The sequence below is a fragment of the Epinephelus lanceolatus genome, chromosome 3 (assembly GCF_041903045.1).
Source record: "Epinephelus lanceolatus isolate andai-2023 chromosome 3, ASM4190304v1, whole genome shotgun sequence".
Classification (NCBI taxonomy): domain Eukaryota; kingdom Metazoa; phylum Chordata; class Actinopteri; order Perciformes; family Serranidae; genus Epinephelus; species Epinephelus lanceolatus.
Window position 1 is genome coordinate 32,537,283 of NC_135736.1, and position 18,033 is coordinate 32,555,315.

The 18,033-nt window shown below is 41.0% G+C and overlaps 1 protein-coding gene across 1 annotated transcript in view; it reads right to left on the reverse strand.

Moving 5' to 3' along the window:
- Positions 1–18,033, reverse strand: part of ctnna2 (catenin (cadherin-associated protein), alpha 2) — a 536,848-nt gene that overhangs the window by 58,198 nt on the left and 460,617 nt on the right. The window contains exons 10-12 of the mRNA XM_033623313.2: positions 10,811–10,903; positions 6,814–6,970; positions 5,961–6,161 (exon numbers count right to left, since the gene is read on the reverse strand). Coding sequence (XP_033479204.1) covers positions 5,961–6,161; positions 6,814–6,970; positions 10,811–10,903 — 451 coding nt within the window. The remainder of the gene's footprint in view (positions 1–5,960; positions 6,162–6,813; positions 6,971–10,810; positions 10,904–18,033) is intronic.

Below are 18,033 nucleotides of genomic sequence, written 5' to 3' on the forward strand. Positions count from 1 at the left end.
AACATTTAGATTTATATTTAGCATTTAGATTTAACATTTAGATTTATATTTATATTTAATATTTAGATTTAACATTTAGATTTATATTTATATTTAGCATTTAGATTTAACATTTATATTTATATTTATATTTATATTTAGATTTAGCATTTAGATTTAATATTTAGATTTAACATTTAGGAGCCACATTTAATATTTAGATTTAACTATTTAATATATTTCGAAGTTAACAAATATTGCTGTAAATGTGGTAAAAGGTGACGTTAAAAAATTCACAACACTTTTTTAAACATTGTTTGAAGCTAAATGTGGCAAAATGTTGATGTTATTTTCAGCGTGAGCCACTTTACAAACGGCACCCCATAAGAACTAAGCTTTTAGGGGTTTGAAACATGCCTGGAGAGAAATTTCAGGATATAGTCACACAAGACATCAGTCTTGATGGGGAATAGAGCAGCATCTGTGTTTAAATCGAGCCTTGAGCTGGCTTGTAACTAAATCACCAACTCATTCATATTGGCATGCTGCAGATTTCCACTTTTTTTTGGTGGAAGATGAACAAATGAAAACCTGCACCAAACACAAGAGAGCAAAGTTGTAGCAACAACTTAGACCTCCAACAGTAGAAGACAAATTTTGCCACATACAGTCAAAGAAAGTCAAGGCTGCTGAAGTCTCCGGTGAACAGATGTGTAAATTATTTCACTGACATTAGAGTTTGTAGTTGAAATATTCAGTATCAAAGAGAGAAGCCAACCCACATTGGTCATTTTCCTGTTGGCCTCTGCATCCCAACACCCCTGCACTTTTTCTTTGGACATATAAAATCTGGCACCAACACTGAGAACAGCGTGAACTCTGTGGTTCCCAGTACTCAGTGGAAAGCTGCTCCAGTTAGCAAAAGTCTTGCATTTTCCAGGTTTCAGTATAAAATATAAAACATCAAATACACACGTACCAACAGCCACTGTGAAAAAGAAATACTGCAGCTGTACCACTCATTTCCTGAGGGCACAAGGGGTGAATTTGCTGAAGCTATTACTTTCCTATAGATGACGCAAATCGGTATGCCTACATCTGTTGGAACTATTACCTTCTCTTATCGACCAGAACTGTGTGTTATTATTTTTATTTTAGTGAAAATGTATTCATACTGTTAAATGTCATCAGTAAAATCCTCAATTAGGGATGAGAACAAAATATTGTGGCATATGTTTCTTAGCACTAAATATGCTAATGAAGGCAACAGTGCTGTTCTCACAGGTTCCAGTAAAAAAAAAAAAAGTACAGTGCAGAATCTCATCGTGTAGGTGGTTGAACTAATCCATAAAGACAGCTGTTGGTGATGTTTCACCTTCAACAATCAGTCATATAATACCAGAGGGAGTTTTTCATGTAAAACCTCATTCTGTAAAGTCTGAAGAGCCACGAAGAGAAAAACACATCTGAATTTCTTAAATGTAGTGAAGTGAAAGTACAGAGTCTCATGATACAAAAATGTTTCAGTAAAGTGGTGTTAAAATGGTACTCAGGTAAATGCAAAGGTGGATTATGAGACAATGGGCCCCTGGGCAAAGATGTCTAAAGGGCTCCACCGTCTCTTCTACAAAGAAGCAAGACAGACATGTTTGTGGTGTTTTGCATCTCTTCTTGCTAATTTTGTGTCTCCTTGTGGTTGTTTTGCATCTCTTAGGGGTGACTTTGTTTCTTCTTTTGGTTATTTTGTGACTCATTGTGGTCTTCTGCATCACTTTAAGGTAGGTTTGTGTCATATTGAGGTCATTTGTTGTCTTTGTTGGTCATTTTGAGTCACTTTGTAGTCATTTTGTGTCTCCTTGTGATTGTTTTGCGTCTCTCAGAGGTAATTTTGTGACTCATTGTGGTTGTTTTGCGTCTCTCAGAGGTAATTTTGTGACTCATTGTAGTCTTTGGGGTCAGTTTGAAGTAATTTTATGTCATACTGAGTTCATTTTATGTCTTTTTTGGTCATTTTGTGTCTCCTTGTGGTACTTGTATGTCTATTAGAGGTAATTTTGTGTATTTGTTTGGTCATTTTGTGACTCACTGTAGTCTTTTGGATCACTTTAAAGTAATTTTGTGTTATATTGAGGTCATATTATGTCTTTTTAGGTCGTTTTGTGTCACTTAGTAGGCATTTTGTGTCTCCTTGTGGTTGTTTTGTGTCTCTTAGAGCTTCTTGTAGTCTTTTGGGACACTCTGAAGGACTTTTGTGTTGTATTGAGATTATTTTATGTCTTTGTAGCCATGTTGTGTCTCCTTGTGGTAGTTTTATATCACTTTTTAGTCGTTTTGTGCCTCTTCATGGTTGTTTTGCCCATTTTGTGAGCTATTTTGTGTTTCATTGCAGTTCCGTAGCATCCTCTGTGGTCATTTTGAGTCTCTTCTTAGTTCTATGTTAATTTGAGTGAAATTTTGCAGGTAAAGGCCAGGTGGGCCCCTGACACTTTGGGGCCCTTCTCCTGTGCCTGATAGACCTGTTCTGTAATCCATCCATGGGTAAATGTTGCTTTCTACTGTACCTCTGCTCATACAGTAGGGTTACATCTATATTGGATATCCAGAGTCTAATTAATAAACCTTTCACATTTCTGCTTTGTATAAAGCATTGAAGTAATACGCTTTCCATTTTGACCATTAGATTTCTATATTATAATGTTAACTCTCAAAAACGCGAATACATGATAAAGAAAAATCAATGGCCAATCAATATGATGCCGCAACATCAACAGTTCTCCCTATGCTGTTCTCAGGAATGCTGACATAATGCTTCTGGGGTGTTGCTGACTCTAGAAACAAGCTCCATACTCCATGGAGGATTAATAGAACAGCAGCACAATTAAATAGTCTTCGTGTGTGACAGGGTTATGGTCATACAAAATTGACCTTAAATGTCCAAGAGATACTGCCTCTGTACCTCATCAATTAATTACCCTAATCAATTAAACTAAATTATGCAATAATAGAACAGAATGTGCTTAAGATACCATATAACTACCACTCTGTGCAGTCCATTATGGTGGAGCGGGGCATCAGCAGAGGGGCGCACACGTGACACACGTGATTCACCTAATGCTGCTTGCAACTTATCAGCTAGCGTGGGGGGGATGGTGATTGTGTCCCTCAATTATCCTGTGGATGAAAGTAACGAGCAAGACAATAGATATAGAGCCTTGCTAAATGGGCTCTAATGGGAGAGATAGAAACCGGGGGAGGGATAGATGGATGGGTGAGAATGAAAAAAAAAATAGACTGAGGAGAAGGCAGCTGGTGTAAAAAAAGGAACCATGGTCCGATTTGATTCTTTTGGACAGGTAATTTCTAAATTACTTCTTTCCTTTCATCCTGTGTTTTTGTTTGTCTGCCTTTCATAATGGGGATTTTTTTTTTTTTAAAGGCATGTTAGTGCCTACTTTTAAGAAATTTGAGGAGCTATTTCATGAAGCAAAGATGTTTTTCAGGAAAATACAGAACCCGGACCCTTTCTTCTTTCCTAACATAAAGCCCTAAACGAGACTGAGTTCATAAAAAGAAACACTGACTTTCCAATCTCTGAACCACCTGTGTGTTACAAAGATGCTATTGAACAAAAATTGCTCTCACATATGAAGCTGAAAATTACCAGTGCTAAAAAAAAAATAATGAATGAGTCTTTTCTACTCAGACTTTTCTGAGTTTGTCACGGACAAGGTCTGCACTACGTGTTGCTTAAAGGAAATAATGTAGCTACAGCCTCGCACTCTGACTTTGACAAAAACTCACACCTTCTCCCACTTACTCAGCTTTTAAAGATTGTGTATGTGACATTCAGAGCATTGATAAAGCAGCAAGCCTTAATTTACTATGTAAAGATAGAGTGGAGTGATGGTGTCCTGAGCAGAGATTGAAGTCATGCTACGTGTGTGTTGTACTTGTAGCTTTTCTGTGGTTTCTTGTGGTAAGCTAATCTGACCATGTGTGCATGTTAGGGCATGTGTGTATCCCACTGGCAACCCATTGCTGCTGCTTTGCAGATATTGGGATGGCATCATCCTAACCCTCCGGTTACCCCCTAGCCCCCGGCTCAGCCACCTCCATGTTGAGAACTGTATCCAGACAACTCATACACTCTGAATTATGTTTAGATTCCCTTCAGATTTTACTACATTAAACACCAGAGATCAAGGAAGAAGCTTTACAACCTTAAACAGTGTTACCAACTCACAGTGTGACAAAGTTTGGCTTTGTTTAGCAACAAAATTATTACCAGTCCTTCCAGGGTTTTGTGAATTCAGCCAATCACTGTGAATTTTGGGCGACAATTTTGCCCCATCACCGTAACTTTACCGCAAAAGGGTGAAAATGTACAACTGGTGTGTCTGTGACAGTCACACACACAGTGACATGGCTAACTGTTAGCATTACAAAGCTAAGGCTGCCCAACAGCTATTAACGGGTTTAAAGACAGAGTCGAGCCGTTTCAATGTCATTGTGAGATTAAAGTCCAGTTCAGACCAAAGATTTGTGACAAGATGAGTTGAAAGGTGCAACTACTTGCAATGCGCCGTTTTGCAACATTCTAAAAAACAATGCAACACCAATGCAACTACTATATAAGACGGTGTATCATCTCTATGCAGCAACTCTCTGTACTCCCATTCTAATATCAGCTTTTCAGGCTTATTTCGTGGCTGAATATAATTTGTAGCTTCTGAAAGTATGAATGAGGATAGTGATAGTGAGATACTGGCTACAGCTGCATTTGTAGTGGTGATGACACGGCAAAAAAACAGAAACAAAACAAGAATCAGATGGACTGTATTCATAATAAATACGCCACAATAATATTCATAACCAGCACCAATTACTTAGTCAATGATAATGTGTGTATGTGCGCGGGACATAAGCACATACAGTAGGCAGCAGCAGCGACGCACCGTCGGACACCAGCACACCGTGAGGAGGGAAACATTGGGCTCAGCAGGGACGGAGCACCTGCCACAGCAAGCGAACACGCCGCCTGCAGTCATTTTGACCTGACATTTGACTGCACTACAAGCTGATTGGCTATAGAAACAGGTGACATGCCTTAAGCCCTAAAACCAGCTGCTGGTGATCTGACCAGTGGAGTTGCAGGTGACACCAGCAGCTGGCTTGAGTCGAGCTCAGATGGCCAGTTCACACTGCTGCAACTTCTCTCTGCAGCGTTCTATAACGGTTTCGTGTCTTCGGGAATCTTTGGTCTGAACTTGGCTTAACAGTTTGGTGTCGGATGTTAACACTTTATGTCACACTTGATATCCCATAAAACTCTGCAGCATTATTTACTCAGAGGTCCGATCCAGTTTATACTATGCTGAAATAGCACTTAAATTTCACAGCAGTCAACACAACTCTAAAAGTTTACTCTTTACTCCCTACATTGCCCTCACACCCCCATACACTGTAAGAAATATTCAGTGAAATTTGGGAGGGAGCTAATCTTCACTTTAGGTGGGATTGAGACGTGTTGGCCCCGAGTCCGGTCTGCCGCAGGGATAAACTCAGATGTCCTGGAACGTGCCGTGACACAGAAGCTGCACAGTGATGGCAGAATAAATAACAGATGAAAAATGGATGAGAGGCAGGAGTGGCCGAGGAGTGACCAGGTGGTGTCCAAGGTTTGTGTTAGAGCCAAGACACTGATCCAAACTATGGGACGCTGGGCATCCAGGCAATTAAGGTGTGTTTTTCAGTCACTGACCAGGCTCAGAAGCTAATTTAAGTACTGTGTGTTTGTTTGTGTGTGTGTGGGTGTTGCACTACTCCTCATGAAATTATCTGAACTTACCAAAGGGACTGTAGCAGAGTGTTTGATGCAAGCACAGTAAAATGGTGAAGTGGAAAGGTGTATTCACAATACACAGTGACACATTGAACTGTGACTCCTTGTGCCACATCAGCTTTGTGTACAGAGCACTCACCAGTCTCAGACAGGAGCTTGATGGACTCCAGGACACGCTCAGTGTAGACCCCAGGTTCGTAGTTTTCCATCTCAGCGTTAATGATGTGGACCACACGAGCAGCCCGACCCCGGATAGCTCCCGCAGTTCGGTCAAGAGTGTCCACGTCTCCCTCTTGCAGAGCAATTACGCATTTGTTGACATCTTCAAGGATGTGGTTCTCTAAAGAGAGGCAAAGAAAGAAGGACCATGAATGGAAGTGGGGACTCAATTAATGGTTAGTGTGCTGACATTATTGATGCAAAGACAGTTGAAAGCAATGATTCATGTTTATCCCTGAAAGTAAAAGAGTTGTTTTTATATTACATGATTCTGAATTATTACATTTCTCTATCAGACCTTCTTCTGGCAGTATATTTACCAATAAATCAAAAGTATGCCTCTTGTGAACTTGAATGAATCAATGTAAAATAGTGAGATGACAAACTCCTTATTTTGGTTCATAAGCCAAGAGCTAAATTTATCAAATCCTGAGAAAATAAAAAATAAATGGGAGATGTTGGGCCAAAAGTATTAAACAAAATACAAACAAAATGAAACCAACCACAGTTCAAGCAAACAAGCAGCAATTTGTTTTCAGGTTGTTTTGCTCTTTGACTTTGTGTTTTCTCTGATTTGCTCTATCGTTTTTTAAATTTTGTGATTTCCTTTTCTTTAAAATCCAAATAGTGGTTTTGTTTTTCACATCCAAACCTCTTCAACTTGATGTTTAAAGCTCTCAGTCACTGAATAAAACTGTGACTGTGAGAGAAATTACAAACATGTAGATATTTTTTCTTCTATCAGCCAATCAGTGAAGAATTCATGCTCATACCTGACACAGAAAGGAAGTCGTCCACAGAGGTGATGTCATCCACGGCCTCGGTCAGGATGCGCACCTGCTTCTCCCACTGATCCTTGAAAACATCCATGTTGTCCTGGGCGACCTTGCTTTGGGGGCGGGCGGCCAGAGTGAGAGCGGCGTTGATAACCTGACGGAGAAAGTGAACATGTTACAAGGTTAAGTTTTAGTTAAAGGAGAAGTCTGGCCTTTTTCTATGTTGTCAACAGTTCCCAAAGATACTCATGTGTTCGTCTCTATAACCTCTCGGCCCTCTGAGACCCTCTCTGTGGCGCTCAGCTCCAGGCACATCCCTTACTACTGAAGATGAAAATACAGTTTTATTTATTTCATAAAACAGCTTGGCTCTGTAATCTTTGGCAAACACTACTCAAAGAGGAGTAAGAAGTGCATATGTTGGAGAATATTTTCAGCTTCCACTATAGTGAGTACTACATGTGTGGGAATGACTCAAAAATGACATGGTCCATGTTCCTCTTAAAGGGAAACTACACTCATTTTCAAAATTCAAACGTTATTCCTATGGTTTGGGACAGTCAAAAAAAAATAAGTAAACATGAACAACTCTCTCCTAATTTCAGAGGCAAAAGTGATAAAACTCAAATCTGTGATGTCATCAAGTATAAAGTCTAGAGCTGCTCCATAAACAAGATAACACTGTAAGCACCCAGAGGAACGTCCTGAGTATATGGTACATTTTCTGTTTCAGAACTGAGAACACTGTAATTGAATAACGCTCATTTGGGTATAAAAAAGAAAACAAATACTCTGTGGGTCTACAAAATCAGTCTCCCATTCACTGGACCTCATTCATTCTTTTAACCAGAACCAAGAGACATGATCACATCACTCCAGTTTTAGCCTCTTTACACTGGCTCCCAGTATGTTTTAGATTTCAAGATTTTACTGATTATTTTTAAGGCTCTTCATGATCTCTCCGAGCTATATCTCTGATTTCTTAGAACCACAGACACCAGGATGTGCTTTGAGGTCCTCAGGCAGAGATCTTTTGTCTGTTCCAAAGGCCTGACTGAAAACTTAAGGGGACAGGGTGTTTCCTGTCAGGGCCCCGAGGCTCTGGGACAGTCTGCTCGAGGAAATCAGGTCGGCCAAGTCAGTGATCTCTTTAAAGTTCCTCCTTAAAACATTATCAGAGAGCCTTTCCTGATTTTACTTGAGTTTTAAGTTCATTTAAACTGTGCTCAATCTGTGTGTCTAAACATTTTAGTAGAAATCTGGGATTCATCAGTATTTCTTTAGCTGAATTTGTTCCTACACTGTAACACATTAAAAACTGTCCCAGACCACGCGTACACACAAATGATAAAGGCCCGGCTCTGTTTCAGAAAATTAAAACACACACCTTTTAATTAAATGCAAGACACTCTAATTACGTAAAAAGGTTTTAATAGACAGTATTAAAAACCATTAATTCACTAATGCATCGGTCAAATGTAATAAATATCTATGAAATTTACACCCTTTCATTCTCATAAATTATTAATTAAAAAAATCAACTATGAAACCCGAGTGTATATATATATATATATATATATATATATATATATGTAGTTTTAGGGCATTTTGCCTTTAATTGACAGGACAACCAAGTGTGAAAGGGGTAGAGGGAGAGAGAGAGAGAGAGAGAGAGAGAGAGAGAGAGAGAGAGAGAGAGAGAGGAGGGGGGGGGATGACACGCAGCAAAGGGCCACAGGCTGGACTCGAACCCGGGCCACTGCGGCAACAGCCTTGTACATGGGGCGCCTGCTCTATTCACTAAGCCGCCGAAGCCCCTCCCAGTTTTTATATTTAAAGAAATTGTGCATATGTTTATTCGTAGCCAACTAAGTAATTGGTAGCCTATTAATAGGCATGTAAGGAATATAAAAGACTCTGATCTATGCCCAAGCAGTTGTTAAGATGGCATATGTGACGGTAGAAGATGCTGCAGTCTGTGATTTCAGGAGAGAGCGCATAAGGGCCCGACATGTCAACATGTGTAAGTAGAGTGATGAATGGCTTATTGGCTGTTTCAGACTGCCTTCACTTTCACAGACGCTCACTGATGGTTCGACTTTGGTGTGTTGAAGAATCAACTCCACCGCTTTCTCCATGACACACCTCTGGGCAAACATATTTCCCTGCATAGAGAAATGGGGGCGTGGCAGTATGCTGATTGCAGATAGTGGGCATGCATGTGCCAATCTAGAATGACTCTGACTCTCTAACATAGGCATGGTGGTGAGAAGAAAATTGGCTGGTACACATGTCATGAATACGACGGTGAGTTTGTGCATGCACTTCTTTTATACGCAGAGTGAGAAAGTTTCTATGCGAATGTAGTAAATGACGCCCATTGTCTTTGAGCAGCTCCAGACTTTATACTTGATCACATCACAAGTTTGAGGGTGCTTTACACCTGCCCTGTTTGGTTTGGTTCAGTCAAACTCAAGTTTGTTTGCCCCCTAAGTGTGGTTCATTTGGGCAGGTGTGAACACAGCAATCACACTTGGGTGTGCACCAAAACAACCGGACCAAGACCTTCTAGAAGAGGTGGTCTTTATAACAGAATGAATGCCTGATTTGGAGCAAAGCAAACGAACTCTAGGTCTGAAAGCACCGAGACTACCTTCTCTGGTTTCTGTCTTTGAGAGAGAGTAGCTCATGTTCGCAAATATCGATTGAATTTAGGCCATGGGAATAACATATTGGAATTGTTAATTTAAGTGGTGTTCCCCTTTAATGACTAAACTTATAGATACAGGTAAGGGGAGAGGTTAATGGCACAGAGGAATGAGCTAAATCAGGCTTTAGTGATACAGACAATACTTTCTGAATAGCTGGTTTTGGTCTTTTAATGGAATATAAAATATCACCAGACTCAGTAATTTACTGTATGTTGTATTGAAAAATAACACAAATGCCCAGGAACCTCACAGATGTATTATAAAGGTGTGCCATTTCTTCCAGCTTAAAGAGAGCGAGGTTATCTTTCCCCACAAAGTATCTTGACTTCAAGAGTTTGATCTGTGTAAGATAGAACATTTGGCTTCAGGCCAAAAAAGATCAACACGTCACAGGATTTAAAAATGAAGAAAATAAGAAAAAAAGACAAATTAAGCTCTTGTACTCTTTTTTAGATAAGCAACATCCTGCTGAGACATCAACAGACTTGTAGGACAGGCAGTATTAATCATACCACCGTGACAGCTGGCATGTGTACTTTAACCAGACGTGGCTTTTTTTCCCTCTTCCTGTTCTTTATCACTTCTTGCTTATTAGATGTACCTATACTTAAATGAATCTGATGTCAGGGAAGGGACACTGTGATCTGGACATGGCAGTCGCTGCGGTTGTGTGTTTGCCTGTGTGTGTGTGTTTGCATGTGTGAAGATAAGGGACCGAGGCTAACTCTACCCAGAACAGATGGAAATATTTCTCTTTGTTCCACCCCCTCTTTGTTCCTCCTTCCCCAGCCACTAAGTCTGTGTCTGTTATGTTTTTTAATCTGTCTGTGTTGAGCATTGCCAAGAGGTAGCAGGAGACGGTTCCTCCCTAACTTTTCCAAGTAAGTGGGTCTCAGCAGGTGTGCATACTGGGGCCCGTACATTAGGTCCTGAATCTTAAATTCAGCCCGCCGTCTCCATCTCTCTTCTCCATTACTATGTTGGGTCCCGTGCGAACGAGGCCTACCGTTAACCTTGGAAACAATGGATCGATATCAACCTCCTCCTTTGCTTGCATCCTGAGAAACAGTACTACGAGGTCCACCCACACATTACTCATAGCTCTTCCTCCCATTCTGCCAACTGTAATTCTTTCCCTGTCGTATCCAACCATCCAATTTTTAAAAGCTCTTTGAGATAAATTCAGAAGAGTTTATAATTACCAAAACATTTTGACTATAGTGCTTGTGCTTTTTATTTTTTATTTTTTTTCAACAGGATGAGAGTATTTTTGAAGTCCTTACCTGTGGACATAGGCTGTCGATTTGGGTGGCAGCCATTCGAACCAACTTCACACCCTCTTCGTTGTTGGAGATGGAGCACGCCAGGTTGGCCACCTGAATAAAGCAAGCAAAAAAAAGAGGACACGACGCTTAGAACTGAGTGCTTTTTACTTAAAGGTCATGTACACAAAAAAGTTTTTCCATTCCCACACTGGCAGGCTTTACACCTAAAAGGACAGGTTCCCATTTTTATTTTAAGGCCCTGATGCACCAAGCTGATGATTGGCTGTCGGTCACTCTCAGGCCATCCGTGAACATCTGTCGCCCTAGATTTTGCTTTGTACCCTGCACTGTTGGCACTAGTTGGCCCTTGTCGACCGTTTTTGACTGATTCAGCAAGTTGAAATGGCGTCGGAGCCAGCAGATGCCAGCTGACAATTTCTCGGTGAGAGAAATCACTCTGATTGGCAGTTCAGCTCAGTGAACAAGAAGAGAAATGGAAGTAAGGACAGCAAACAAACAACTAAGGTCAAGAGGGCATGAGACCACAACAAACCTGATAAGATTATTTTTTTGGTGTTGAGCTCTTTAGCAGGAAACTGTTTTAACTGTTTGTGTTGTTGTTGGCTAGGGCAGTGATTCCCAAGTGGTCCAGCCTAGGGGTCCAGATTTGTCAGTAGTCAATGGTTCAAGGTCCACACAGTTTAATATATTCAGGGTCATACTTGTCGACCTAGTTTGCTGCCTCTGTTAAGTAGCTGTCTGTTATTCACTCACTCTACAGCAGGAGACAACACTTCAAAATAAAAGTTTTGTGCCAGATATTCACTGTACTTCAAAGTAAAGTGTTTTTTTTTTTTTTAACAAACTTGACATGTTCGCAAGTCACTTGACCCACTTTTGGACCACAAACCACCAGTTGGGAACCACAGTAAATATGTGATATAGCGCCTTTCCTAGTCATTCGACCACTCAAAGCGCAATTTTACACTACGAGCCACATTCACCCATTCACTAGTGGCCGAGGCTAACATACTAGGCGCCACCTGCTACTAAGTATCAACACGCGAATAGTGAATAGCGAATAGCTATTGGGAGCATGTTGGGTTCAGTTTCTTGCTTCGACATGCAGACTGGAGGAGCTGGGGATTGAACTGCCTATCTCCCGATTGGTGGACGAACCGCTCTGCCTCTGAGCCACAGCCGCTCACTGGCTAGCATCTTGAATCCCTCCTGTCAACTGTCGACAGACTACCACCTCTCAGGGCCTTTGCACACTGTCAGTTTTTTTCGTCCAAAGTTGCTGCCTATCTAAAATTAAATACAACCTAACATGTTAATCATGTTCGCACACGTTTGAGTCCGAACCTGTTGTTAAAGTTCTTGAAACAGGTTTGATTTTCTGCATTTTTCGCATCCATCAGAGCCTTTAGAGACGTTTGACCAAGAATTAGTGAAGAAAATGTGGCGGCTCCGCCCCTTCATGCAGCTGCGGTGCCAAATGAAAGACAGGGAGGGAGTGGTGATTTTGGCATGTATTGCAAATTTTCATGATAAATAGAACAATAAAATGCATCGGAATCAGTGCACACGGTTGCTGTGTGTAATGATTTTTTCGGCTGATGGATAAAAAAAGGGACTAAATGTGCAAAGGCCTTCATGCAGGTGCAAAACGTACAATTTGGTCGGTTGTAGTCTTCGTGGTGCATTCAAGTGTAACTCTTGGCTGAGGCACAGGTGACGTGAGGCAATGCAACAGTCTGCTTTTGTCAGCACTAGTTTTTAGATGCTAGTTTCATGTGTTTGGGCCTTTAAAACAACAATGCCATGGCTGTACATTGTTGCCGTTGTTTCTCCTGTCCATACAGGCTGCACAGAAATCCCACTTAATTTTTTTAGCCTCTTTTCTCTCAAACACTCTAAAACCACTCCTGCTCATGTTATTAATCGCAGGAGATAGTATCAGATCACTTGACACAGATGACAATTTCATATTTGCACAGTTAGTGGAAATACATTTGTACACGGATAACATAGATGTTGTCAGTCTGACATGCAGTGCGTGGATACTCATTTGTACAGACCCCTTATTGAACACAGACCTCCGCATTATTGCAATAACATCATTGCACAGGGTATGTATGTCAAGAGTGCTTGTGACACCGCAGAGTGACATAGCACAGGTTGGAATATGGCGCTCAGTTGCTGCAAGGTAACTGGATTCATTCATATCCAAAATGGCCAGGTTCACACAATATGTATACAGAAAGCCTAACTCATTAGGCTGACATTTCCAGCGTGCCTGTGATGCATGACTAGCATGCCTAAATCATTACGAGGCTTGGTGGTGCAAAGAGGTGCTTTATTGTATAATTAAGGTGCCAGATGGTTTTTGTGTATGAAACAACCGTTACTTTGATTTACGTCTGTCCTTCTATCAAGGTACGGCTTCTTGATAACATGTCGCCAACGTGACTCCTCTATCGCAGACAGCTTTCAGCAGTCTTTTTTTTTTAATTTAATTGTATGTCAGGCTGCATTAATATCTTAAAAAATATACCTGTCCACTTTTCAATTTTTAAAAACTAAACATATTTGATTGATGGCATTTGAGGGTTTTATGATTTGGTATCTGTATGCAGTATATCACACAGACTGTTTGGTTAACGGCGACTGTTTGGATAATTTAAAAAGAGGTGGTGTACAATATTGGAAAGCACCACCACATCACTATCGGTTCTCTCTGACACACACACATGCACACACACTCACAAACACACAGCCTGGTGTATCCCCGTGTGAAGTCATCACATTTCTCCACAGTATCACCGCGTTTCACAGTTAATTTTCATAACTTCAAACTCTATATAATCCAATACCATCCTTAAGTAAATCAGATTGCAGCATGAGCCCCGGCTTTGAAACTGAGCTAAACAGACACATGCCTGTTGGCAGCAAAAGGTGCCAGTCTGTATTAGCACTTCTAGTGCTCACATGTCACTGTTTGAGGCAAATTGAGGTAAATCAAATTTGTGTTAGAGGACTCTTGCTTAGAGCTCTGTCTCTTTACTCATGACAGCAATGAGCACATTGATGGATTGCAGTCCTTTATGTGAAGCAGTGTGTGTATGTGTTTAAAGTGTGTGTGAGAGAGAGGGAGAGAGCGAGACAGAGTGTGATTGAGAGTCCGTGTTCCACATAAACGTGAGTGGCTGCTTGCAGAAGGTTTGACAAACATACAAAACATAATTTAAAGGACCATCCCGGCATAATTCAACTTCCTTGCATTCATTTACTGTTTTACATTACAGAGCATTTCCCAGAACCTTTATGATGTCATAACATATTTGCAAATTTATCCATGTCTTTGCAAAGTAAATTTAAAGTGGATGCTGTTAAGTTTCTAAGAAAAACTCCCTGTAAAGAAAACGGTGGCCAAATCAAGCCAGTATTGTTTGAAATTCAATTATATTTTCCTTTTACTTTAATGGACACCGGCTGGAGAGCGCATCCTGCTTTGGTTTTTCTCTTGGTTTCAGACTGACAGAACACTCGCCATTGTATTAGCGAGTAAACTCTCCCATCTTGTCTGATCTTCCCTAAATGCAACGGACCTATTTCAAGAGGTTGATGGCGTGATATTTTGTTCCAGTACAACTAGGTGCAGGTTTGTGGGCTGAAACTGAAATCACACTGACATTCTCCTTGAATAACAAAGCCTTGTCATTCATCGTGTCTCCATAAAATAGCAGGCTTTCAAGAAGTAGGACAAAGGTTCAGCACTTTTTCCATTTAGCTCTTTTTCCAATTACAGCATAATTGCAGTACCTGACTTGTAGAAAGCAAGTCCCCCCCTTTTCTCTGTCTTAATACTGTAGTTTATTTTCTTTAGTTCTGCTCAGGCCCAGCGGCCAGTGTGAGGCTTCACTGGGCCCTGTGTGAGGCTAAGGGGCAGAGGGCTTTCTGGAGGCTGGAAACAAGCCCGACAGACCCACTCCCACTGCCTCTTACCCCAACACAGAGAGCTGGGCCAGGGCCAGCGCTGCAACATCCAGCCAAAACTACTAATTGCAATTATCTAAGGAAGTGCCTCTCCTTTGAGGTTTTGCTTTTTTGTCCAAAGAGAGGAGTGAAAAACCAAGACAGAAGGTTTGAGACTTCACCACGCAAGCCTAATGCTGATACGGTCAAGGATGTTGGAACAGAATATGCAATTCAAAGAGGTGTGTGTGTGGTTTTGTGTGTGTGTGTGTGTGTGTGTGTAAGAGAGGGAGAGAAAGGGAGCAATAGAGAGAGAGAGATCCCAGCTGAATGCTCATTCTTCATTTTAGCCTCGAACAAAGAACTATCGATTTTGTCCTTTTGCTCTGCCCTGGATAATCACTTCAATTCTAATTTGATGAAGGTTTCCACTGCAGTTGGAGAGATGGGCATTCTCATGTATGCTATCTAAATCACCTAAATGGAGCTGAGTAACTGAAAATAGATCTGACAGTGTCATTTTTTCCCATTTTTTTATGCTGGTGGTTGTTACTGAGAACCTCAAATCTATCGCCAGGAAACACTGATGAAGGTAATACATTAAAGAATACCTTAACAGTCCCTTTTCACTGTTAAAAAGCACTGGCTGTGCACAATGCATATTATCACTTTATCTCTATGTAATCTCATGAATCTTCTTTGTTCTACATACCTATTATTCCTTATGTAATGCTTAAAACTTCTGACAGATTACTCCCCCCCCCCCCCCTTTTTTTAAAAATGATTATTTTTTATATCTTTGATCGTTCTTGACGGGGCCAACACTTGAGCGGCTGTGCCAAAGAGCAGCAAGGCTGAGCCAGAAGAAGACTCTCCTTGCTTCACTAAGGACGGTCAGCGCCCCCGTAAACCATGCCATTTCTACAGCCATTTTCGGGGCAGCTACACCGCACAAATCTCCCTTCCAGTTACTAACTCTCAGAAGGATTAATAGAGGCGGTGTCAGCCAAGGTGCTGGGCACATCAGCTTCACCCGAGGAAGATGCGGGAAGCAGACTTAAAAAGGAGAAGCTTGGGAGTGGGAGAAGCAATCAGTGATGATGACATTTAAAATTTTGTGATGTAACACGGAAACACTTTGTTCTATTAAAGATCCAGTGTGTAGGATTTGGGAGATATATTGGCAGAAATATATAATAAGAATGTTCTCTAGTGTATAATTACCTGAAAATAAGAATTATTGCCTTTTTGTGACCTTAAATTGAGCTGTTCATATCTACATAGGGAGCAGGTCCTTGTCCATGGAGTCGGCCATGTTGTGCCACAATATTTCTACAGTAGCCCAGAACAGATCACGTGAACACCGTCTCTAGATGTCCTGTCGGCCACTGTAGTTAGCAGCCCCTCCAAAACGAGCTGAACAGCATTGGAAAAACAGCAATTTGTAAATGAAACTGGTTTATGCAGTGTATTTACTGGCTTAAAACACTAAAACACCGGGTCTGTTTGTTTTGGAGAGGAAGAGATCTCTGCTGATAATTCGGCTCCTGGTAAAAACCCTCTTAACATCTGGATCTTAAGTAATCGGAAAAGAAAGGTGAGCACACATTTGCAAGTGCTGGGCAAGCAGGACGTCAACAGGCCAAACAGCATTAAAGAAACATTGATTGGTAACCAGAGACTGCTTTATGCAGTGTTTTTACCGGTTTAAATCACTGAATTTGTTTGTTTTGGAGAGGAAGGAACCTCTCTGAATAATTCGACTCCTGGTAAAAACTTCCTGAACATCTGGATCTTAAGTTATCAGAGAAAAAAGGTGGGCACACATATGCAAGTACTGGGCTGGCAGGACAGCATAGGAGAGACACTGATTTGTGGCGTGAAACTGGTCTATTCAGTGTTTTTGCTGGCTTAGAAACACTTGGTCTGTTTGTTTTGGAGAGGAGGAGACCTCTGCTGATAGTTCAGCTCCTGGTATAAACCTCCTTAACATTTGGATCTTAGGTTATCAGAGAAAAAGCCAAGCACACATTTGCAAGTGCTAAGCTAGATTACCAGGTTTGTTAAATTTGGAGAGAGAGAGAGACCTCTAAAAACCTCCTGAACAATGTACACTTAAGGAATTCTAACCGGGAGTTCACAAGTAGCACATGGGAGAAGTTTCAGCTGGTTGCTATCTGCACTCCTCACCACTAGATGTCACTAAATCCTACACACTGTTCCTTTAAAAGTCTGTCATCTGAATGTTTACTTGTTGCAGGGATGGTGTTGGGCTTTATTGACATGGAATAAAAGTTTTTTTTTTCTTTGAAATGCGCAAACCCACCAGTGTATTTCACTGCTCTTTTCCAGCCCCTCTACCCCTTGTGCACACATGAGCTCCGACATGCACTCACACACCCTCACAATAAATAAATAAATCAGTCTGTCAACATAGATGGTGCAGAACATGTAACAGGGGAATACAGTATGCAGACTGTGAAACAATTACAGGCCCGCCCTCGCTGGAGTACTTCTATTTGTTTTAGTCAGGAGCTGTCGGCTCCCAGCGGTGACGCCTGTACTCACAACGCATGGACGGGTGGTGACAGAAACAGGTTAAGGTGCATCACATGAGGTTACACCAGATGTCAAGGTTGTGTGAAGGTCATATCTACAGGGGATATCAAGCAGCGGGAGTCAACGACCTGCTGTGTGTGACTATAAACCACGCCTTTGAAAATCAATCCCTATTAAGAAGTGAAGTACGTATTGCCTCAGGAAGAATGCCCACCGGGCTCGCAACTACATCAAAAGGCACGCCAGACCTTGCAGCATATTAAACAAGAAAAGTGTTGTATAACAAGAACAAAGGTAATAGATTTCCGAGCATGTTCGCCATGATAGCGGTTGTAATGCCTACTCTGCTCTTGGATCTTGTTCAGATGAAAGCAGTCTGTGATTTTGGAGGAATTACTAATTTGAAGACTGACAAATTTGACATTCTTTTTCTAACTGAGTGACACACATGTCACATGCTCTCCTGTGTGTGATAACAGGAAGCCAAATAAACAGGGAACATCATTTAACCAGTCTTATTTGTGCAAAATCTCAGACGTAATATTGCTGAATATACTGGAAAGCGACACAACAGTCTTTTCTTTTCTCGTAAGGTGAGGATAAAACATAATGTGAAATTAGGGAACGGCTTTCTGAGTCACTTTGATTGCCAATTGCCAGTTAATTGCTCCCCCTGCTACTTTTTTTTTTTTTTTTTTTTCCCC